General features: G+C 44.6%; 1 protein-coding gene across 2 annotated transcripts in view; it reads right to left on the reverse strand.

The window, feature by feature from the left end:
• Positions 1-15,074: 15,074 nt before the first annotated feature.
• Positions 15,075-25,086, reverse strand: part of MAST1 (microtubule associated serine/threonine kinase 1) — a 66,770-nt gene continuing 56,758 nt past the window's right edge. For both annotated transcript variants that reach the window (XM_088473912.1, XM_088473914.1), the window contains 6 exons: positions 24,186-24,368; positions 23,030-23,259; positions 19,646-19,768; positions 19,409-19,545; positions 18,802-18,986; positions 15,075-18,589 (listed from right to left, as the gene is read on the reverse strand). In XM_088473912.1, the coding sequence (XP_088330038.1) occupies positions 16,122-18,589; positions 18,802-18,986; positions 19,409-19,545; positions 19,646-19,768; positions 23,030-23,259; positions 24,186-24,368 (3,326 nt within the window). In that variant the 3' untranslated portion in view covers positions 15,075-16,121. The remainder of the gene's footprint in view (positions 18,590-18,801; positions 18,987-19,408; positions 19,546-19,645; positions 19,769-23,029; positions 23,260-24,185; positions 24,369-25,086) is intronic.

Genomic DNA, 25,086 nt, shown 5'->3' on the forward strand with positions numbered 1-25,086 from the left:
TGGGAAGTTTATAAGGACAGCAGCCTGGTATTCTGGAGCCAGGATAAGGTGATAATGTTCTGCTCCTGTTTTCCCACCAATTATTTTCTGGTTGTAGTTATCTCACCGGAATCGGTATGAATCACCGCCAGACCTAAACCCAGCGGATGAAGATGCCGACTGAGGTAAGTAACAGTTTTCAGTTGGCGTCTCTGGCAGCTGCTATAGGTCAGGTGTAACGATATGCATTGATGATGATGATGTCACAGATGTACGCTAATGCATTCGCAACTGTGCTGTCTTACGGATCGCAGTTGCTAAAATATGCGAATGCCTTCCAAAGCTTAACCAATCATAGGGATGCCCACTGCTGCCTTCTAATATCCGTCTGATGTCACGCACCAGCGTAAAGTTAAGTCTGACAAGCCGCAGACACTGCAGGACAATTTACGCACGCCGGCTTTGGCGCATTTGCAAACAATCGCTCAATCTGCGAAAATATCGGCTTTGTGTAACCCTCTGAAGCAGGCCCTGCAGAAAAGAAGATACCCATTTGATTTTTAAGGGGCCCTATATATTCAAATTGGCACTAATGCCCCCAAAATTAACATTCCTCACCGTCACACCTAGCAGGGATTTGTAATGTTATTTTAGGCCAAATTATCATGGGAACACCGCCTTCGATAAGAGACTGTCCCGGCGATGAGTAAAAATGTGACAGCTAATGTTATCACTTTACTTCCAGTCTGGACCAAGCCGGTGCCGGCGCTGGGCATGTACGTTGGGCACCGTTAGCAGCTCCAGACTACCCTGCAGGGATCAGTAGATCCCTCTACGTCTGTGCTGCCCTCATAGAGTTAAGCAAACTAGCTAAGCAAACTAGCTCTGTCTTCATTATATTGTGTACAGTTTGGGCAATATGACTTTAGCATCTGCTACTAACGCACTATGCTATTGTCGGACATAATCATACACACGTTTGGCATCTGACATACGTTGGGCGGACGCGCTACTGTCCTACACCTGGGCACATATATAGAAGTACATGTGACCAAACTTTCCTGTGTACCGCTATTCCTACGTACATTCAAGGCACAAATAAGCCCACCTCTAAATGACTCCCTATATATTGGAAATAGCATTAATTCATTCATTCATTCGGCTTAAGTAACTGTAGTTGGAAAAACCGTGAAGAGGAAAACAGACGCAGAATATTATTACACAACAGAAATGGGTCAAGTTGGCAGGTCTGGGCTGGAGCGGAGAGAACAGAAGCTATTTACAGGAAGAACGATGCTAGTGTTACAGGGACACGGCCTGAGGCCATCCATGAATGTTACACAATTCTTGGCAAACGTTCAGCGCAGAGAACACGAGACCGGCATGTCACCTGTCACAGGTATCTGCATCAGTCAGCGCCCACAATGCACTGCAAGCCCTGGGCTTTAGCTTCGCAATTACCATCCACAGAATGCATTTAAGAACAGGGCAAATGTGATACCGCGAGTGGATGGACAGGTTCCCAGAAGTTCACTTCTCAGTAAATTCCAATGGTCTATATAGAAAAATGCTTCTCTCTCTTGTCTCCCTATACCAAGAGTGGACTGAACTGCAGGATCTGTGCTATAAGCACCATTTATTTACACATAACTGGGGACGGTAGCGCGGTTCTGGGGCTTATCCCTCCCTGCCTGCAATTTTAGAGGGTTCTGGAATAAGCTTCTGTGCTTTCCAGTATTCCAACAGAATGGCGTCTGAGGACCCTTAACCCTGTCGCACTTCTTTGGCGCTGTTGGGTGGGGACAAAACGACCCTTCCCCTTTACCTGTTATCCTTATTGGGTGCCAGGAGCTGCTTATGAGTGCATTACAGAAAAAAAAAAAAGAGTTTGCACATAATATCCCCAGCCGCCAGGAACATACTAAGGGGCCTATTTATTAAGGCCAAAAATGTGGTCAAACCTCCAGAACCGTTTGGAATATTGATGCACGCTTGACCATCTAGGGGTGGAGAGGGGGGAGGGAACAGAAGAAGATATCAGAGATACCGTTCCCCCTGTTATGGTGCTCCGACCCCTGGAGCCGGCCCTGGCGTAAGCGTCTGAAACAATGTAATTAATTAAATCAATAAAAAATAAACTTTTCACCTCAGGCAGAGTGAAGGCCACAAATGGCTCTGGGTAGCTTCTATGTTTATAAGTAATAAGTAATGGACTTAATTTTTACATAACATCAGGTCGTCTTATACACACACATTCCGCAGCACATATCCTAACCCACTGCTCCATGCTCCTTCTTCACTATCTACCCCTCTGTGTCGCCCCTGTCTGTCTGCCCTTCCCCTTTAGAATGTAAGCTCTCACGAGCAGGGCCCTCATCCTCACGTGCTTCTCCTCCCCCTACTTATAGTATAATTTACTCCTAACTCCCTACAATGGCACCTACCACCTGGTTGCTCATGTCCTGCTGCTTGTGTTTTGCAGCTGAGTTTATAACCTTGTCCTTGTCCTGCATTGTTTTGTATTACTATTAACTGTTTTTCTTGTGTGCTCATTTATGTACTGTGTAAGGCGCTACGGAACCTTTGTGGCGCCATATAAATAAAGGATAATAATAATACTGGGTACAGTGGGTACCACACACTAGGCGATATATCGTTCAGCCCATTTGGCAGAGCATACACACAATATATCTGTGATAGATATATTCACAGATACGAGCATCGCCCCTGCTGCGCGGTAGGTGCGCAGGGCCGGATTAAGGCTTGTGGGGGCTCCAGGGCAACCAAGTTTGTGGGGCCCCCTCCAAACCACACAAAGCCCTCAGCCTGCTGCCTCCATCCCCGCCCCTGATTACTCACCTAAACTCGGTTAGCAGGTCGGATGATCTAACGATTTGTTGTTCAAGTGTGTACCTCACATAACATTAAGGGTAGTGGGAGGGGAGTTATGTCATAAATTATAAAGCAGTAGCGATGACATCAGCGCTTATCATTTATAAGGCTATTTTTTTTACTTAGCAACACTCCTATAATGAATGACAGCTGGCAGTCGGCTTTATTCCCAGTAACACTGTCACACCTAGTGGAAACTACATTGTGCTATTTTCAGAATAAGCACTGGAATCATCCCAGGATACAGAGAGACATGCTAAACATACCCTCAAATCTACATCATGAGATGGGAGTGCGGAAGGTCTTATCCTGTGCTGTAGATTGCATCAGTGCCAGCCGTGAATCAGCCTAAGGCTGCGCCTGGCTCTCTCAGCGAGGGACACGTGAGGGAAAATCTCATGTGCCCTGAGAAGTGAGACACCCAGTAACACCCAGACCTGATTATTACCAGACAATCACAGGGAAGAAGGTCTGAGGTACAGAGTAGCAGATGGAAGAGGAGGAAGTGTGAGACTGGGGCATGGAGAAATAGGATTAATAGACCAGAGAGCTAGTGTGTGTATTTGGGGGGACAGGAGGTCACTGAGTTGTACTGAAGGGAGCAGAATTCTTTGGTGAGAAGGACAATAAATCAGGATGCAAGTAGCTCACCTCTATAAGGCCTGGTACACACTAGACGATGTGTACCCAGCCCGACCTCGGCAGCAACGGGAGCCGGCATCGGCAAGTGCATTCACGCGGACGGCGCAACGGCGGGGTACTTGCTGCATTTGGCAGCATGGCCCTCGCTTAAGACATCCCACGTCGGCCCTGCATGTAGGGCCGACGGAGGATGTCACTGACCACCCTCGGGAGCGCGCATTGTCAGCGACATAGCAGGTACACACTAGACGATGTGCCCGATCTGCCTACTGTGTGCCACACATAAGACACCACTTACTGGTCAAAGGCTGTTTTTGGGTTGGGCAGAAATGGCATTTACCTCAAACTCTAATGGTGCCCACACACATAGCGATCTGAACACGATTCCATGATGTGCGCGATTTCCCCTGAACCGTCCCCCGGCAGCTCCCTGGCAGTCCTACTCACGATCCAGTGCATTGTGTCCCAGATTGTCAAGTCTGCCCTACAGCACGGCAGATATGAAGATGCGAGGTACGACAAGCAGGGACGGGCACATTGACATCGTGATCGTGAGTGGACACTCACGATTTGGCCATATTTTACACGATTTGTCGTCACAATTCGTCGAAGTCGGCCAAATCGGGTAAAATATCGCTATGTGTGCGGGCAGCTTAAGCTTCCCTGATTCAAATCTCATTTGCATGTTGTTTAACTGCATTTGAGCATTTGATATGTTTAGTTTGTCTTTTAAATGAAGATATTAATTTAACAAAAATTCCTTCCGCTTAGTGTCCACTTGCACGCCGGTGTCATGTTATGTTATGGATCACTAGATATTAGGCTAACTGGAACAATTTATGTTTATTAAGTATATTTATTTTCATTTCCAGCATAGTGACCAGCAATTGACCCTCGAGGTGTAATGTCAAGCTGCAGGGTTAATTATTTGTCTGAGAAGATGCTATGTGAGGGGGAGGCTGGCAAATTGATGTATAGCCCAGTATGACTACCAGCAGGGGCGGAATGGGATGGAAAACCAGCCCGGGAAAATTCTGGAAGCAGCCCTTATGGGGGCGTGTCTGTTGAGGAGGGCAGGATACTCCCTCCTTTTAAGGCCTGGAGGTGCTTTTGCTGGGGGGAGCAGGGTCGGCAACAGAAATCTATCCCTCTGCTCTAGGTACAGGCCAGTCAGTTTGGAAGCCTTTTCTTACCTATTTGGTGGTTTCTCTACAACTGGGAACCTCTGAAGAATTTGAGCCTCACTGAGCAGCTGGTATTCACTATTCATGTAGATCACGCTGTCTGGAAGAAATATAACCAATGTCATCCTCATAACTAGATAATGTATAGTGACAGAAGTTTTTGTGCAGGGCAAAATGTGAATTTCCCTGATCAAACAATTTCTGTGTCTCTCCAGGCCCCCGTGTTACTCCAATCCCCCTTACATCTCTCCATCCTCATACCCCCCTGTGGTTCTCCAGGCTGCCTGTGTCTCTTCATCTCCAGGCCCCCTTATCTGTCTCCAGGACCCCATATGTCTTTCCAGGCCCCCCTGTGTCTCTCCATCCCCAGGCCCATCTGTAGCTCTCAGCCCCATTCCCTCAGACCCAGTGTGTCTCAGCCCTATTCCCTCAGACATAGTGTTTCTCTCAGCCCCATTCCCTCAGATCCAGTGTGTGTGTCTCAACCCCATTCCCCAGCCCCAGGGTGTGTCTCAGCCCCCGTGTGTGTCAGCCTCATTCCCCTTGCTTGTCTCGGCGTCACCGTGCAGGATGCTGAGTTGCTGAACTGGAGGTGGGGAGTCAGGCCGGGCCGCAGAGTGGCAGGAGGTGGAGCCATCAGTGGTGACTGACAGGCTCCGCAAAGGCTTGTGGGAGGAGCTGCTGCGGCTGGGCATGCGCAGCGGCCCCCCGTCAGCCTATTTTTTACCAGCAGCGCAGAAACCAGAAGCTAGAGATGTCCAAGCGGAGCTGAGCTCTGATCGCGGCAGCGAACGTGGGTAAGTGCTGGCCGGCCGCCGGCCACTGCGGGGTGACCGACCCAGCAGGAACCGGCCTGGTGTCCCGGCGGCCCAATCCACCCCTGACTACCAGCTAATGGTCCAACACACATAATGGTATAATGGGATGTAGTTATGAGACTGGCAGCCGCAATTCCGCCGGTCTCAATCCCGACAAGGAGTTCACGACAAGGGACTTAAGATAGGCATCGAAATACCAACGCCTTTCTTAATCCCGACGCCGAAGGCACAGAAAGCCAAGGAAGCTTGGACGGGGGCAACCTGACACCCAGATAAGTATAAATACCATATCCCACATGCAGAACTTTGTACAATTCTTGAGTGCCAAACTTTTGTTTTTCCTTTTTGTTTATAAGAAAATTATTTACCTAAGACTATCTTTGTATGTCATTCTTTTGAATTATTTTTGAATATACTTTAAGCATTGTATCTTTCTCAGATTAAACTTAATTTAATAAGATTGGTCTCTGTAATCCATTTTGTCTCTGAGTGCGGCTAATCCATGCTACATATCTGTACTACAGGTTATTATTTGGCTAATGATAACTGGAACTTAATTGTAGTTGTAGGGGGGGAGGGGAGTTAAGACTTTCTATTTGGAGTAGCTCCTGAATCATCTTTAAGCGGTGGCAAATAACTTAATAGTAAGTGAGAGAGATAGTGGGGAGTGTAACAATTTCTCTAGACAGACCAGGTGGTTGTTTTTTTATTAACTCTGTGTTAGATCCGGAATGGAATTGTAATGCCGCCAGTTCAAATACCGACACTGTGTGCCCGGCAGATGGAAATCCCGACAGCGTGAGGTAAGTACCCTACCCCTCCCCTCTCCCCCCTAACCCTCCTTTAGGGGTGCCTAACCCTAACCTCCCCCCAGGGGTTTCTTAAACTAACCCCCCCCCTCTCTGCAACCTAAACCTAACCCTCCCGTGGGGGGTGCTTACCCCTAATCCCCTTCCCCTAGCCTAACCCTCCTGGGGGGGATACCTAACCCTAAATCCCCCCAGGGTGCCCTAAACCTAAACCCCCCCTCTCGCGGCTAACAGGACAGGTGCCCCGTACTCTCCTTGTTCTGGCCAGCGTCCTGGATTTTGGCATCGGTATTATGACAGGCATCGGTATCTGGACCCCTTATCAAAAATCCAAAGCCAGCATTCTGCCTTCGGGAATGTGAGGCCGTCAGTCACATAACTACACACCGTTAGACCCACGTCACGCAGGCTCAAGTGAGTGCTGATCTAGACAAAGTTACAGACAGCGGTTATAGATTGGAGTATCTTGGAGCCGGGTCGGTGACACATGACCTCATATACAAAACGCCAGCGTACATCAATGTGTGCGCCTGCTTTCCAGAGATGACTCTTAAAACACGAGGTGCACCTAGGTGCGCAGAACGAAAATCTGAAGAAACGTGGAGAACTGTTAACATTGAGTCTACCTTCTGGCCACCTTAACACTGCCACTTTAAGTAATATTTACACCTTGTATCCTAAAATAGGGTTTGGTTTAGCCTCATTGTTTTAAATGAAACATGACAGTGAAAGCATATTGGGGCTGGAGATACTGGGGCTGCCTGTATTATATTTGGCACGTTTATGTGTTTGAAACTCTTTTTCTACATTGCTTGAAGCGACCCTGGAAATGCATTTTTCTACTAATGTAAAAAAAGGATAGTGCAAAGTGTGTCCAATTATATCATAAGAATAAATCTGCAGGGCACGGAGTGGACCTGTGAGCATGATCTGGGCCATTGCATGTGCAGTGAAGACCTGTTTGGACTTTGCCCATAGCACCTCTGTGAAACAGGCTATTCCAATGGGAAATTCGTTTGCATTCAATTTTTGTAGCAACTTCACTTACAATTATATTAAACCATAACAAATGTGATAGTGTAATACTGCCATCTGCTGGACAATTAGAAACATTGCAAATTTGTGTCAGTTTCATTGTAAAAAGTAGTTACAGCTGATTTTGTCCACTTGAGGCACATTTTTATGTATCTATAGATAAAGACAGTGGACATATTGAAATCTTACATTCAACTCACAGACTCTAGGAGGTATATTTGCTGTGGGCTTATGGAACTGGAGATGTTGCCCATAGCAACCAATCCGATTCTAGCTATCGTCTTCTATAAGGTGCTAGATAAATGTTAAGTAGAATCTGATTGGTTGCTAAATGCAACATCCTTACTTTTAAAAACCATTAGGTGATATACAACCTAGAGTCTGTGAGATGAATGTAAGATTTCAATATGTTCACATATGTCCACCCAAGTACATCCTACTTAGAATTGCAAGTTCGGGAGACAGTCTAGCAATGCCCACAGCTAATATTATATTCTACAATATGTATCATGAAGGGTAGCTCTCCTGAAAGACGTTGCTGCCTAATTAAAATAATTATGCTGTGTGCTGAAAATGACTGGAATAAGGTCATCGTGTGTTTTGCAGGTGGAAATGTATTGTGCGCGTGTCCTCGTATCCCCGTATTCAATTCGAAAGTAGGCAAAAACGGGACCCGGTGAAACTTAAACAAGTGGAAAGTCCTGTCAGATTTGGAGAAATCAGCTGACACCCCCCAAAAGATGCTCTGACATGGGGGTTAGCTATGGTTACCCCCGATTTGGCTTGCTGGAGGTATTTGGTGTTTTTAAACGGGCTCAATAGCTGCTAAATAGCGTTTTTTTATAAGTGGTGAAGAATAGTATTCAGGAGGTTTTTTTTCAGAAAATAACTTATCCCAGCAAATTTGGGTACTTGAAAATGGGGGTCAGCATATTTAAAAGTTGCTAAAGTGAAGTTTAAAAAAACTTGAAAAATCCACCTGCCGCAAGCCCCTGCAATGGAAAAAACACCTGGGGCATACTTGGGGACCCCCCCAGAGTCTAGTTCGCTAGTTTTTGTCCCCCAACATTTTTTTTTTCGCTCCCAAATTCAAAGTGATTTTTTGGGTGTTCTTAAGTGTTTTTTTTTTTAAATGTTGACGCAGTTTACCTTTAGGGGACTGTCTGAAGGCTTCTCGGGGGTTCCCGCAACATTGTACCCCAAAACCCCAATTCTGCACTTTTTCCGCCTGCTATTCATTGGCGAAACTTTTCCGCCTATTACATTGCATTGACTTTCCGCCTAGGCCAGAAGAGAACACCCTGCTGTGTGGGTATTATGGGAGTGGCGTTGGCGTGTCAGCGAAATTTGCTGCGTTCTCAAGTGCAGTGCCGCAGCCACAGAGGCCATAATCAGACGGAGACGCTGCCTCTGCCATAGGAGTCCTACATCCTCCAGTGCGGTTCCAAGGAGCACTGCATTCTGGGAATTTTTCGTGGAGTGATGGCTGGACTGACTTGGCCTAGGGTTTCCTAGATTGGGGTATCCAGAGCTTAATCAGAGGACGTAATATATGGAGAAATATAGAGAGTCTATTATCCCTGGAAAAGTGTGTCGTGTTTGCAGATATGCCACAAACAGTTTTAAATTCTTGGCTGTTGGAAAACAAGGATTTGAAACATTGACCGGAAAAGTATATTTGTGGTTTATCCAGTTTTACGTCCATGCTATATTCGGGTTGGGTATGATATACCGGTGGCTCAAATCCCAACGGCGGAAGCCCTAACGCTGAAGATCCCGTCAGGGGAGGTAAGTACCAAAACCCACCTTTAGTGGTGCCTAACTCTAACCTCCCCCCCGCTGATGCCTAAATCTCCCTGCTCAAACCCTAACTCTCTCGGGGTTGATGCCTAACCCTAACCTTGCCCCGGTGGTGCCTAACCCTTACCCCCCTCCCTGCAGCCTAACTCTAACCCTCCCCGGGGGGTGCCTAACTCTAATCTCCTCCCGGGGGTGCCTAAACCTAACTCCCCATCCTCAGGGAAACTGCTACTTACCGGCGTCTGCGCGTTCGGGATTACGGCGTTCGGTTTGCCGATGCCGGTATCCTGAGCTTATTCGGGATAGTGGTGTCGGCATTTTGCCAACATTCGGGATTCCGGCGTCGGTATATCGGCGGCCGGCATCCCGTCCACAGGCATTTTAACTGCATCCCGTTATATTCAATTTGTAGACTAAACTGAATGGACTTTGGAAAGGATTTGTGAACATCAGTGAATATTTAGAAAAAAACAAATCACCCCATAAGGATTACAGACACTTTATTCTCTTAATCATTAATGATTATTAATAGATTATTGGTAATCAATTATTATTCACAAGCAATCTGATCCAAAGCCTCTCTTCCCGTCCACTTCAAAACTGGGGACATATGGTGGAAAGAGCAATGAAGAATGAAAATAGAACCTATGATATACTCCATATAAGCGAGTAAAACTCCATATAAGCTTTCTTAAAGAGCAGCTCTCACATATACAGGAGGTATACATTCGGGAATGCCGACTGCCGGCTTCCCGACTGCTTAATGCCGGTGAGGGTTAAATGACAGGCATCTAAATCTAGATGCCTGTCATTTTACCAACGCCGGGAGACCGGCGCCCGGCATACCGATCGAAGGGATGCCGGGCGCCGTGCCCGGACAGCCGCACGGGGGGGGAGGGTTAGGTTTAGGGCTCCCGGGGAGGACTAAGGGTTAGACACCCCCCGGGAGGTTATGGTCAGGCTAGGGGAAGGGGGGGTTAGGGTTAGGCACCCCCCCGGGAGGTTAGGGTCAGGCTAGGAGAATGGGGTGTTAGTGTTAGGCGCCCCTGGGGGGAGGTTAGGGTTAGGCACCCCCCCGGGGGACTTAGGTTTAGGCAGCCAGGAAGGGGGGGTTAGGTTTAGGCACTTAGAGGGGGGTTTAGGGTTAGGCACAGGGGGGAGATTAGGGTTAGGCACCCCTAAGGGAGGATTAGGGGGTAGAATTAGGTTAGTTTATATGTGCCTTTAGGACGATCAGGATTTCCTCCTCTGTCGGGCTGCCGCTGCCGGGATTTGAACCGCCGGCCATACAGGATGCTGGCAGCTGCCTGGTGGGCTGAACCTATATTCTTGTATATAAACTCACCTATAATATCACTGAGACACATTTGCAAAATGGCTGCCTCCACTGTTTGTTGGCATAACCCAGTGGAACAATCCCAGTACGAATTTGCCGGGAGGTGTGCAGCGGAGACAGGTGCCTCAACTGTGTGCTGCAATAAAATGGGGATTCAGTAGAAGGGCATGCGCACGTCTCGTGGCCTTCCTGGGGGTGTGGTCACATACTCTTCGAAATTGATTGGTCAGTTTCTGCAGCTGTCCCGATTCTGGGATTAAGGATGTCGGGAGGTACTGTAGGTGTAGGTAATTGATATACTGTAATAACGTTGGGCAAAAAGTTAAATATAGCAACCAATTAGGTATGTCTTTTCAATTCTAGGCCTTTCAGAGATAATATGTGATAGGCTGAAACTCAGTGACCATGTCTGTGAGTATGGCAGTCTCCTCGTTACCTCATGTAGCAGTGCTCCTCAGAGTGATTCAGGACGGAGGCTCTAGTGATCATGCCCTTGAGTATGGCATTCTCCTCGTTACCGCATGTAGCAGTGCTCCTCATAGTGATCCAGGAAGAAGGTACATGTCTGTGTGCACGGCATTCTCATTACCATAAGTAGCAGTGCTCCTCATAGTGACTCAGGAAGAAGACACTAAGGGGTATATTTACTAAAGCGCGGGTTTTTAGAACTGGAGATGTTGCCCATAGCAACCAATCAGATTTTAGCTATTATCTTCTATTAGGTGCTAGATAAATGTTAAGTAGAATCTGATTGATTGTTATGGGCAACATGTTCACTTTTAAATACCTGCATTTTAGTAAATATACTCTCTAAGTGATCATGTTTGTGTGTATGACATTATCTTGTGTAGCAGAGCTCTTCACAGTGACTACTGGAGGAGACGCTCAGTGATCATGTCTGTGTGTATGACACTGCAACATTCCCCTTCTCATTACCTTGTATAACATGATTGAGAAGACTTGTTTATTTACTGCCTTTCTGGGAAATTGGAAAACAGATCTCATAACGTAATGTATGATAATAACCAGATATTGTGAACGTCACACTTCCTATTATTCACCATTCATGCTTTAATGTATTGTGAACTAATAATTTTTATCTAATCATGCAGGAAACGGCTACTTCCTGCGTACAGGTAACAGGTGCTCTGTAAGTGGCAAAGAGGCGTCACCTTAATACAGTGCATTCCGCAAATAAGGGCCTGATTCAGAGATGTACGCAATGCAGATACTTACAGAGATCAAGCGATTGTTTGCCATTGCACACGTGTGTCAGCCGCACTGCGCATGCGCAGCAATTGTATCGCGATTATGCTCGCACAGAGGATTCACTCACAAAGTGAATGACAGATAGTGAGCGCTCGGGGGAGGTAACAGGGAGGGTGGCTAAGGAAACTCAGGCATGTCTGATAGAATAAACGTAATTTCATGAGCGTGCATAAATAAGCCATTGCGATCTCTATCACAGCATGAGAGCTCTCAGCATATCAGGAGAGACGCAGTGTTTGAGACAGGTCAGACGTCACTTAGAAGCTGCGTGGCTGCCTGATCTGCGTCGATGTTCCTGATGTTTGCGCTGATGCATGTTGTCGGACAGATATGAGAAGGCAGCAGTGGGTGTCCCTATGCGCAGGTGAGCTTTTGAAGACATTAGCACATTTTTTGTAATTGCAATCCGTAGGAGCTCGCAGTTGCGAATGCATTAGCGTGATTCTCGGAATCAGGCCCTAAGAGCACAGCATTTTCTATGTTCTGGCACAGGAAGTGATCTTCCTGAGAAATAAGTGCATTTCATTTTCATATTTTTAGAAAAAAAGCTGAGTAACCAAACACTCATCCAAAGCCATATTCCAATGGAATCAACGCTATTTTCACCGTCCTTATCAAACAGTTTGCAAATTGCAGTGACATCGCTCATGCATTTTAGAACAGCTTTTTCATATTGTTTTTTAAAATCCAGTGGTTAAAGTATCAAATATTACAGCTGGTATGACATCACCTTTGGACTGATGTGAGTCAGCATTTTTATTTATTATTAATTAGTATTAGGTAAGTGAGTGATGTATATCTATAAAACAATTTTATGCACACATATTGTGTATATATTTTTTCATGTGTATTATGTATATATTTTATCATGTGTATTATGCATATTTTTTTACATATATTGTGCATAGTTTTTGATGTTCATTGTGTATATATTTATTCACGTGTATTCTGTATATATTTTTTACATATATTGTGTATATATTTTCATGTGTATTGCATATAATGTTTTATGCATATATTGTGTATATATTTTTTATGTGTATTGTGTATACATTGTTTAATGTGTACTGTGTATATATTTGTTTACATGGATTGTGTATATATTTTTATGAATATCATGTATATAGTTTTCTGTTGTGTAAATATGTTTTCATGTGTATTGTGTATATATTTTTAGGTTTATTGTATATATATTTTTACATATATTGTGAATATATTTTTTTCATGTCTTGTGTATATATTTTTTAATGTGTATTGTGTATATTTTTACATGTATTGTATATATATTTTATGTATATTGTGTATATATTTTTTGTTTATTGTGTATATATTTTTTCATGTCTATAGTATATATTTTTATATAGATTGTGCACATATTGTTTTTGATGTTTATTGTGTATAAATGTGTTCATGTTTACTGTATATATATATATATTTACATGTATTGTGTGTATAGTTTTTTACATTTATTGTGTATATATTTTTATGCATATTGTGTATATATTTTTTGTTTAATGTGTATATATTTTTTCCTGTGAATTATATATATATATATATATATATATATATTTCATATATTGTGTATATTTTTTGTGTTGGGTATACATTTTTTCATGTATATTGTGTATATATTTTTTCATATACTGTGTATAGCTTCTGCTTTATGTATATATATATATTTATATATTACATTTATTGTATAGTTATATATATATATATATATATATTTATTGTGTATATATTTTTTCGTCTGTATTACATATATATTTTTGATATCTATTGTGTATAGATTTTTCAGGTGTATATTATGTATTTATGTTGTACATGTATTGTGTATATATTTTTTCATGCGTATTGTGTATAAATGTATTCATGCATATTGTGTAATATTTTTTCAGATGTATATTGTGTATATATTTTTTCACATACAGCATATTGTGTATAAGTTTTATGTGCATTGTGTATATATTTTTTGTTTATTGTGCATATATTTTTTCATGTGTATTGTGTATATATTTTTGTGTATTGTGTATGTATTATTTACATAAATGTCTGCCCTAGTTTTTTGGGGCGTGATGAGGCCAGTATCTGCATCTTCTTCTGATGCAGATTTATTGGCTTCTGCAGTAGAGTTCAGGCGGCCATTCTGAGTAAGCTTAGACTTACTCAGAAGGCCGATGGCTGCCAGGTGGTGATCTGATGCTGTATCTTTGGATGTAGCCCTCGGCTCTGCGATACCAGCAGTGGACGTATTTTTCCTTCAGACACCTCTTGCAGCATTAGCATTTTTTGCATTGCCACCGCTTGAAAAATAGAAAGTTACTCATATATCGTACTACTCTGATCTGGCCCATTGTGTGTATATGTATTACAGTATATATATATATATATATATATATATATATAAAACCAATAATCTCAGAGGGTGCTAGCACAGTATTAAAAATATTATATTTTTGTTTGTACACAATGTTTAGTCCATAACATCAGTGTGGGTTGCTTAATTCTCTTGATACCATCAATCAACTCCAGAAGGATGATCTTGATTATTTCACTGGCATCTGTAATTATACCCACTCATCAACAATAATTCACCCAGAAAATGAGGCCAAATGGTCAAATATTAATAAGCGCCATTAAAACTTCTTCCAGTGTAAAATATTTTTAATACAACAATAACTGTTCTTACATATAGTGATGTCAAGCTTAATTTTATATATATATATATATATATATATATACATATATATTGTGTATATATTTTTTGAGTATTATGTATATACGTTTTACATATATTGTGTATTTTTTTTTTCTTGTGTTGTGTATATATATATTTTTTTTTTTTCATTTTTATTGTGTAATATTTTTTTTTCATTTAAATTGTGGATATATTCTTTACATGTATTGTATATATATTTTTATTGTGTTTTGTGGTTGTATTTTTTATGTATATTATGTATATATTTTTAATGTGTATTGTGTATATATTTTTTATGTATAGTATGTATATATTTTTATATGAATTATGTATATTTTTTACATCTAGTGTGTGTATATATATTTTCATGTGTATTGTGTATATATTTTTTTCATGTGTATTGTGTATACTTTTTATTTGTATCATGTGTTTTTTTATGTATAATGGGTATATTTGTTTTCACGTTTATTGTGTATATTTTTTTTCATGCCTATTGTGTATACTTTTTCATGTTTGTTGTGTATTTATTATTTTAATTGTATTACCAACCCCAAATTGAATCAAGATGAATAAAGGAAGATGGGGAGAGGATCATTTGGGGGGACTGTGAAGGTAGAGGGGCACAGCTTTATTGATTAAAAAAATACACAAAAGTAAACAAATGAAAAAAAAAATTACAATAGTTCACAAGTTAACCTCTGCAGTGCCGTCAGGGAACCAGAGCGGCCAGCCAGCAAACTGGCAGGGTTACATTTACCATAAATCTTCTTGCATAGAAATAGTGGAGCCCCAGAGACAATATATTTATATATTTATATAGATCTATATATATATAGTGCGTCCAGATAAATATATTCCATATGTATAGATGTATGTTTCTATATGTAGGTTAGACAAGGCATTGGCAGGACATCACCAGACGTGGCACAGGCTTATGACATCATAGGCTGGGTGAGGATGTCAGAGGTTGGGAGGTTCCGGAGCACAGGATGAGGTCTCAGGAAAGGGTAATGGTGATGGCAGTGATGTCATGCAGGGGGGGGTGTCAGCAACCAGCAGATCAGTACTTTGTTTGTACCCCCTACCCTTGCTTCCGTAAGTGTGGACCCATCACCTACACACAGCAGAGACAGACATTTTCTTGGGAATATTCAGCTCATAATGAATTAGTGTGGCACCTCTGAGGCATTAGCAGCTTTGTGCCTCATGCCTAAGTGATGTCATAAGCTCCTTGTGAGTTTCTAATTTGTTCAGCCCACTATGCGCAGGTGACAGGCCCATTCTAAGTGTCACTCCCTAGCTCAACCTCCTTGAACAGACCTGCTGAATGTCACTCCATTATCTCTTTAGTTTCTAGCGCTAAATGTGTGTGTGTGCAGTAACTTTTCCCAACTAATTAACAAATAAGGCACAGCACAAACACACAGGTACACAGACACACACACATACAGACAGACACACACATACACGCCTGTGCAGCCCCCACTTCTTTTAAGAGACTGCAGGGGCAATAAGGCTCATTTCAAGAATCCATAGGGGGCAACTACTACAACTAGCCCCTATTTCTTTACCCCTTCTGATGTTAGAGGGTTATAACCATAATATCATCAACATCGTAATTCTTTAGTTCATCCTGACGTAGATAGGAATTCTCCTTCCTTAGGAGGGATGCTGACTCGTGACTGCGGTTACTGTCTGGGAACTGGGAGATTTCAGAGGAGCACAGCCCCCACCCTGGGTGTCACTCTGGATCCCGCTGACCCTAATAGACACAGGAGACTCCTTGGGCTTTTCTGTATCTGTGACCTTAACAGCAGTCGGGGCAGTTGTGCACACCTTATTCTGTTTGCTGTCAACTTCAATGCTTCTAGTAACAGTTTTGCCCAAACTTTTCTGGTCACAGTCTGCTCCAGTAACAGGTTTAGTTAATGATGGAGAAAAGGGGACTTTTACCTGGTTGCCGTCGGCCATATGTCCTTTATCACAACTTGGAGATATGGTGCTTATTGTAGATTGATCACCCGGAACTCTTCTGAAACTATTGTCTAATGGACTTGTGGTTACCTTTACCACGTTATGTATTTCTTCACTAGCTCTGTGGATATTTGATGCACCTATGGTCAACCTTGTCTTGTCATTTTCTGTTCCAAAAAGCCTATCAATAAGCGGGGAGGTATTGGTGAGATTTGCCTGTCCAGTATCTGTGCAACCCATTCTACTAGTGGTTAAGGGCATGGTGGTAACCTTCGTCTTGTCACTCTCTCGTCCATTTTGCTTGCCTATAACAGTTGTGGTATTGCTCATCACTGCGTGGCTTCTTTCAGCTCCAGTTACGCTAGGTGTGGTGGTCTGAGTGACCGTCACTTTGTCTACTTCTGCCTTACTCACTTTATTAATAGAAGGGACATTATTGGTAACCTTAGTCTTATCCATTTGTGCTCCAGTTATTGCAATAACATTTTCCGCAGGGGTAGTCACTTTTATTGGTTCACTTTCAGCTTTCTTTATATGTTTAGTGACTGGAGGAACCACCGGTGGACCAGATAGAAGTACATGAGAATTATCAATGGCAACACCATTTCCTTTCACATGTTCTGTGGTAGGGTCAGAGGAAATAGAGGATTTTGTGGGCTCAGTTTTCTTGTCACTGCTCTTATTGGAAGGTAAATTAGTGACCTGAGCGGGTTCAGGCTTTATACCATTTGAGCTGGAGGTAGAATCCTTTAAAGCATCAATTTTCACATCATTTAATCTAATTGGATGAGAGGAAGCAGATTGAAAGGTTTCGGGATGCTTGGCATTAGGTCGGGAAAGAGAAGGACATTTTTGGATATCAGTGATGGGCTTCTCATCTTTAATACTGTAGGATGGATCACATTTTGTAGTGTTGGGGTGTGTTTGTTTCACTTCTGCTTGCTGATAAGAACTCTTGGGAGATTTAGGAGCGGTTGTCTTCACAGAAGCAGTCTCTAGGCCCTTGTCTTTCGCAGAGTGTAATTCAGATTGTAGATGTTGGAGGCCAGTGGGTGTACACTTCATGTGGTCAACCTCTACACCCCGATGCCTAATAGATGGTGAACATGTTTGAGAGTGGTGGGAGTCTGTGAGGTGGGAAGGGGCACTTTTGATAGTCCCATGGGGTGTACTTTTACCCACTGTGGTCAACTCTTCGACCACTTCTAAATACCAGCGTTCCCTCATGGTCCCATGCTCTTCTTCATCCTCCTCTCCTTTTCCTTCCTTTTTTCCTTCGCCCTCGCCTATGCCTTCTTCCCCTTCGCCCCTTCTTCCTTCATGTTCCTGTACAGGACTGAGCGTCTTCACCTGGCATCTTCCCACCATTGCATGGGAAGGTTCCCCTTGGGTCGGGAGAGCAGCTGTAGAAGTAGATGGAGGCTCCTGGGATGAAAATGTGGCAGGACTTCGCACTACTGTACCTATTTTGCAAACCACTTGGACTTTCCCCTCTGCACTTTTATGTAGCTCTGACTGCTGTGACACGCCCGTCGCCATTTCACTTTCTAATCTCTCTAAGCTATCCGCTAGGAGTTCTCCTGCACACAAACTCCGAGGGGATTCCTGTCTACCAACTCTCCTAACTGCTTGAGTTCTACTTCCCAACGTGTCTCCTACTTCTCCATCTGTAGCTCCACCACCACCTCCTGGCTCCTGTTTTCTGGGTGCTCCCCCACTTCCACTTCCACCCAACTTTTCTGCAGACTGTACCCTCTTCAGAAGAGGGGAGCGTGGGGGTTCTGCACTCTTCGGACGTGGACGGGAAATGGGAGGGGAAGGGTGTAGCTTAGGAGGGAAGCTCTGTGTGGTCAAACTGCTTCCTACACTATGGCCAGGAATCAGAGGAGGAGAGGCGGCTGCAGTGGGGGATGGAGTGTGAGCTAGGGGAGAAAGCGGCATGTTACCGGCAGACTTGCAACGTGCAGAGCGGTACTGGCGGTGTAGTTTTGGGGATAAGCCATGAAGTGTGCTGGGACGAATGTGGGGAGAGGGTGGTGCTGGGGAGGAAGAGGAGGAAGATGTAGAAGCACAGGATGTGGAGGAAGATGGAGGAGGGGGAGCAGGGGAATTGGGGGTGCTGGAGGAGGGGGAACTGCCTTGTGAAGAGGCACCTGAAGGGGGAAAAAAAGACAGAGAAGTAAAATATTAGTATGATGAATGTCATGCTCTCATTTCCCCCAATAAAGTTACAGAGCATCCTCTACATTGTAAATGACACAATGCCTTCCTCCCTTAGTATCTTCTCTGGAAAGTGGCCCACACCCTTAGAGGGTAATAGTGCTCACATATCCCCCTAGCGAATATTGCAGAGAGTCACCTCTACCTAGATAGGCAGAATCCATGGAGCGATAGCTGTGGGTTGGAGAGCGGGCAGAGAGGCTGTGAGTGGGAGATCCTGGCAGACTGTCACTAGAGGAGAGAGAGCGGCTGAGAGAGGAGAGCGACCGGCTGGTGTGTAGTAGATTAGACTGCTTGGTGATCTTACGGAAGAGAGAATTGCGCTTCTTACTGTTAGGGGAAGAAAAGCAAGAGGGAAGAATGGGGAAAAAAAGAGAGGAAATAGTGCCCGGCCCATTACCTTAGTGTATTTCCCGTACACTATTCACCATTACGGCCTGTTTTACCCACAAGTCGCTATATTCCCATCTTACTCCAAAACAGCTTCCTTTATCATTCCCACTGATGTGTCTATCTCATATATATGCCTCTGAATACACCCGCCGATCCATCTCTCCCACCTTCTCACTTTCCATTCCCTCCATCACATGTCCTCCTTCTATTTTCCTTCTCTGCCCAGGATGTGCCAACGAATCCTTCCACCACTGCCCATTACCTGCCCACTTGCTTTTCCTCCCCTTGCCGTTTCATTATACATCATTTCACGAGACATCGTTCTCTCATTCATCATCACCCTCTCCCTCATCCCTTACCTCTCCTGTCCTTCTCTTCCCATGGTCCTCTTGCTCCTTCTGGCCATCCTAGACCTGTAGCTGCTTCTCCTGGCTGGTCCGGTTCTGATTGATGTGTTCTCAAAAGGTGTTGTGGTCACTAGCACCTTGTTACCACTCTGTAGAGAGATTGAGGACATTGAGTGCGCACTGTCTTGAGTGGAAGATTAATGTGGACGAGTGCACTTGGCTTCTCCACCAGGCTGCAGGAAGTCTCACCTTCAGAATCAGCTCCACCACCTCAGTGTGCACCAGGCCATGCACAGGCTCCCCGTTGACATGAGTAATGAGGTCTCCAGCACACAGCCCTGCCTCATGAGCGGGACCTCCATCCTCCACATGCTGCGGAGAAGAGAGAGGAAAATAGGTTACTTGCTGGGAAGTGCTGCCGGAAATAGGAAGCAGATAAGGCAGATGCTCAGTTCTACTCATGGCAGCCCTGCATACTCATCGCCACGATCTTCTCTAAGCTTCCAACACTTCTCGTAAACAGCAGCGCAAAACTCTTTTTAGGATCTTTCACATTTATATGTTGGACGGAAAATACATTGTTTTATTGTTTTGGGGGGTTTTGGGTTTTTTTTTTTGGGGGGGGGCAATGTTTTTGGTCCACACTAACATTTTTAGGCTAGTTTGCTCTAAAATGCCCACATTGGCAAGCAAAATGCCCACATGGGACAATTTTTGGCCTTTTTAGCTAAAAATAAGCCATGTTCTTGGTCTAATAACCCTTTTATCCCGTCTCCTATTTTGGTCGGTGATGATCCGTAAGTTTCAGGAGAAGACAGATCAGCACAGGAACAGTTTTAGATAGTATGCCCCCTTGTAAGGGGCAGAAGCCATGAGGTCCAAATACCTTATTCAGACCACAATATATGCAAATTAACATTCATTGTTTTTTTTAATGGCTGTTGTACAACGAACACCCATTGCTATGTACATGATGTCACAGCATCCCAGTGAAGTAATTGGGCCGTATTTATTTTGTAGCGAAAAGCCGTTTTCGGCGAAACCTTTTCGCTGATGACGTCATTTTCACCGATTTCATTTATCCCCATATTCAATTTTAGCGTCTTTTCGACAGTGCGAAAACGCAATGCCATGTAATAGGCGAAAAAGTTTCACCTATGAATACCCGGCGGAAAAAGTGCAGAATTGGAGTTTTAGTGTGCAACTTTGCAGGAACCACCCTGCACCCTTTGGACACCCCCCCCCCCCCCCCGATGTTAACCGCATTAAAAAAACACAAAAAAGCCCCCACAAAGGACACCCCAAAAAAGCACTTTCAAAAAGTGGGCGAAAAAAAATCAAAGTGGGGGTTCAAATTAAAAAATTAGCGAAATAGCCTTTGGGGGGGTTTGTAAGTAGGGGGGAGGTGTATTTTTGATTGCAGGTGCTTGCTAAAGGTACATTTTTGGTGCTTTTTAATGCTTGACTTTAGACATTTTAAAATATGCTTGCACCCATTCTCATGTACCCCAAATTTGATGGGAATACTTACTTTCCCCCAAAAAAGTTGCAAAATGCTATTTTTCACCACTTGCTCAAAGACGCTAAATAGCGCCTATTGAGACCATTTAAAACCCCCAAATACCTTTAGCAGGGATATTTTGGGGTACTCATAGTGAACCCCCATGTCAGTGCATCTTTAAGGGGGTGTCAGCCTGATTTCCACAAAACTGACTGAACATTTCGCCTATTTCAGTTTCGCCGGGTCCCGTTTTCGCACATTTGCAATTGAATACGGGGATACGCAGGGACGAGCGCATTAACTTTTCGCCGGCATAACCTCCAATGACGGCGAAAAGTCCGGCCTCTGACTTTTCGCTCCTAATTGAATACGGGCCATTGTCTATTTGCTTCCACTGGGTAAAGCTTACGAGTACAATAAAAATAAAAAAAAACACTTAGAAATGACAATAGTGAGTATAGAGCAGTCCTTAAAACATGGACTACTGTATAATGGCAGAGTGTTGGAAACTCTGGTGTAAAGGACAAAAAAGTGCCCAGGGTTCTGATTCAGAGATGTACGCTAATGAGATGGCAGCTGCGTTTTTGCGATGGAACGCTGCTGTGAATATCTGCCAATAGTTACAAAGCTTACCTGAGCATAGGAACGCCCACCGCTGCCTTCTCATATGTGTACAACGTTGCTTAAATATCGGTAACATCGAAACACATTGAGCGGCCATCTTGCTCTTGCGGCATATCTGAAGCTCTCATGACACACAGAGGGCTCTTATGATGTCTAAGGGTCTGATTCAGCAAGGAAAGCAGTGGCTTATTCGCACGCAATAGGCCGATTGTTGTGTACTGTACATGTGTATGCATCGCAGGGCGTATGCTTGAACCGCCCGCTGTGCTCAGGACTGCGATTGCTGAGGATTCACAGACCCATATCAGAGTGATTGAAAGAAAGTGCCGTTTGCTCTGTGCATCCGTAATCGCAATGCGGACGCTGCGCACATGCAGTGCGATTTATAAGCATGTGCAATGGCGATCAATCCCTTGATCTGTGTGCGTAATCGCCATTGCGTCCATCTCTGAATCAGGCCCTAGATCTCTACCTTTCGATTTTTACCACACTATGGCATCGCACAAATACTATCACAGCACTTTACAGGCATCAAGGGTCATTTATGAACATAAAAAGCGCAGGACCGAACCGCTTTTATCACGTCTGCAAATTCACCCATATGTCCAGGTCTTGATCCTTGGAAGTGGGGTTGTGGATCCCTCTGACAACGCACTTTTACCTTTGTCTCCTGAAAACCTGCTCGTGTTAGAATAAAAGGCTGATTGCTGCGGTCTATAGATGCCACCATTGTTTAGCCCATTGAGACTTGCACCTGTACTATGGCAAATGCAGTTTCTCTGAGTATTGGCATTTCTGGGGCAAATTCAGCATTGTATGCAAGTGCAATGCTGAACGCAGATTCCCGATTATCGAGAATCTGCGCGTGCGCAGAACCCGTCCTGGGAATGTGCAGAATGGGTCCTGCGTGATCGCACGCAGCCCCTTCTTATGCCTCTGCCTGATTGACAGGTAGAGGCATTTATGGGGCGGTGCGGGGGACGGGGTTCTGTTTTCCGGGAGTGGCAAGGCCACAGATGCAGTTTCCTGGCCTCGCAAGCCAGCCAGCCAGCCTGAGTAAGCTGAGCCAGCCTGAGTTGCTCAGCGGCCTGGCGGCCCGGCATCGTCCATCGCGACTTATGGTCGCAATGGTTATCTCAGCCTGGAACGTCAGTCGCAGTGCTGGGATCGCAAATGCAGCACTGCGACACTCCCATAAGGCGCAACATCTCTGTACGTTTTTTTTTTGTATGGTGGAAGGCGTAACGGTATCCCACTGAAAGCATGCGCCCCCGCCACTGCATGACTCCCATTTAAATAGTCCTGTTTTTGTAAAACGATATCTCGTTATCGGATGTGAACACATAACTAGGTACATTCACATGTGCAAGCCCCAACCTGATCGGCCACGCCTCCCACCAGAACATCCTGCAGCTCTGTATACGCCGCCATTCATTACTGGCCCTTATTATGTTATGTGTGGGTAGCTTACCCTCCCGGAGACTGCCACCACTCACCGACTGACTTACCCAGACTATATGCTGTACGCTGTATACATCACTCTCCCCCATGTATACTCTAATGGCTCTCAAGGTAAAGCCATACTTCTTCCCTGATCGTTGGATGGAGATGGGGGAACGGAGACTGCTGACTGCCGGGGTGTAATCTCGGCTGGGTGAGGAGTCCCGAGAGGAGGGGTTGGATGAGAGAGAGCGGGGAGACATTGGACTGACCAGAGGTGAGCTACTGTGCTGTTCGACTGTGGGGAGAGAGGGAACATACAACAGTAATAAACACAGAGCTAGACAACATGTAAACCAAGGCTGGACACATCCCAGGAACCACGTAGTAGGGTCCAGGGATGACCGTCAATTATTCAAAATCCTCGATGGTTTATGGCCGAAGTCAAATACTTTTACCATCGATGGCAGAGGATCAATGGTTTCCTGCCATCGATGGACGAGTGGGAGCCGATATATTTTTTTTTCCTGGACAGAATGGAGCTTAGCCACGCCCCCAGGCATCAGCTAAGCCCTGCCCCTACTTTTGATTTGCCTGCGGCCAGCCGTTCACCACCCGGGCGGTGGCCATCGAGGGGTGCAAACCATCGATGGTTAACCATAGATGGTTTGTGTGCCATCGATGGTAACCACAGATGGACCCATTGATGGAAACCTCTCCGATGGCCATCCCTACCACGTAGCCAATTAGCCAAAGAATTACTACTGGCGTATAACCTTTGGGAGCCCTTTTTATTGATGGCCCATGTTGCCTGGCTCCTGGATTTCACCACCTTGCTCCACACTTCCATAAACGCTTTAATAGTTATGTCTGACAACAATGCTATAACATGAGATGCTATTAATACAAAATAGAAAGATTATTATAACAAAGCACTAATAAGCAGCTACTATGCAGGAGAATGTACTTCCGGGAAAACCATACGCATGTCAAGTTTTCCGTATGCTAAGTTCAGGCCGGGCCAACATCTGAATGATACGTTTGGACTTTCATTTGGATCTGCTAATTCTTGGGTCCCATATACATTGCGATTTGTGGACAGTTTTTTTTTTAAATGACCTCCTGCAAACCTCAGAGTGTATGGAAACCATTACTGGCTGAGTATTCAGAGCATCATATTTTTAGTGCATCATGAACTTTAGGTAAAGAAGTAGTGAGCATCACCTGTAGGTATCATGACAGACAGAGCAGTGGTGGAGGCTGACTTGATGACCTTTCCTCCGGTCCTCCGCCGGTCGCTGTCCCCAGAGAGGTGCTGGTGACGTGCTCTGCGCAATACAAGGTCATTGGTGGCGCGGGGGGAGGAGTCTGTATCCTGCGGCAGCTGCGATTCTGTAGACTTCTCTACTGCAGGAGAAAGACAGACAGATAAAGAGTGATCTAGTTACTATGGGTTACCGCATGTTGATAAATAAGGTGTAGAGATATTAATAAATACGTTTTATAGAGGGGCCATACACAGTGCGATCTGGCCATTAGCCCGATATTATACCATTTGTGGCCCAAAATTGCCATGATGTCAGTATTAATTGTTCAGACCATTATGATGGCATGAGGGTGTATAGGGGCTGATTCATAGATGGACACTACAGGCACAGCCGATGCGTCTTTGTAGGCAGAGGCTGTGCGCAATTATTCAAAAGCAGTAGGAGGGATTTTTAGCAAAAAAGATGCCCACTGCCGGCTTCTGTAATCTTCAGCTGTGTCCGAAGACGCAATATCGCATCGACCACGTGACCACCAGACATCTGTCTAATGCCCAGGTTACTCAGGATGTCTGGTGGAATTGCGCTGCCGCGGCCAGTGAAACTGCGCCCATGGATGCAGCCGCTGGCTTCAACGCGCCCAGAAAACGCGAGCCGTCACACCCCCGTTTTCTGGAACGCTGCCCGTCGCCACGCCATCACCGCCCCCAAGCTCTAGCAGCATGCCAGTCATGCTGCAGCTTTTGAAGCACTGCACGCAACATCGCAGAAACAAATCTGCACATGCGCTGTGCGGCTCCTTCGCATGCGGAGATCTGAAAACATCGGAGATGTACGTATATATCAAATTTACATAAATC

Source organism: Taudactylus pleione, unplaced genomic scaffold (genome assembly GCF_031769625.1).
Source record: "Taudactylus pleione unplaced genomic scaffold, aTauple2 ptg000145l, whole genome shotgun sequence".
Taxonomy (NCBI): Eukaryota; Metazoa; Chordata; class Amphibia; order Anura; family Myobatrachidae; genus Taudactylus; species Taudactylus pleione.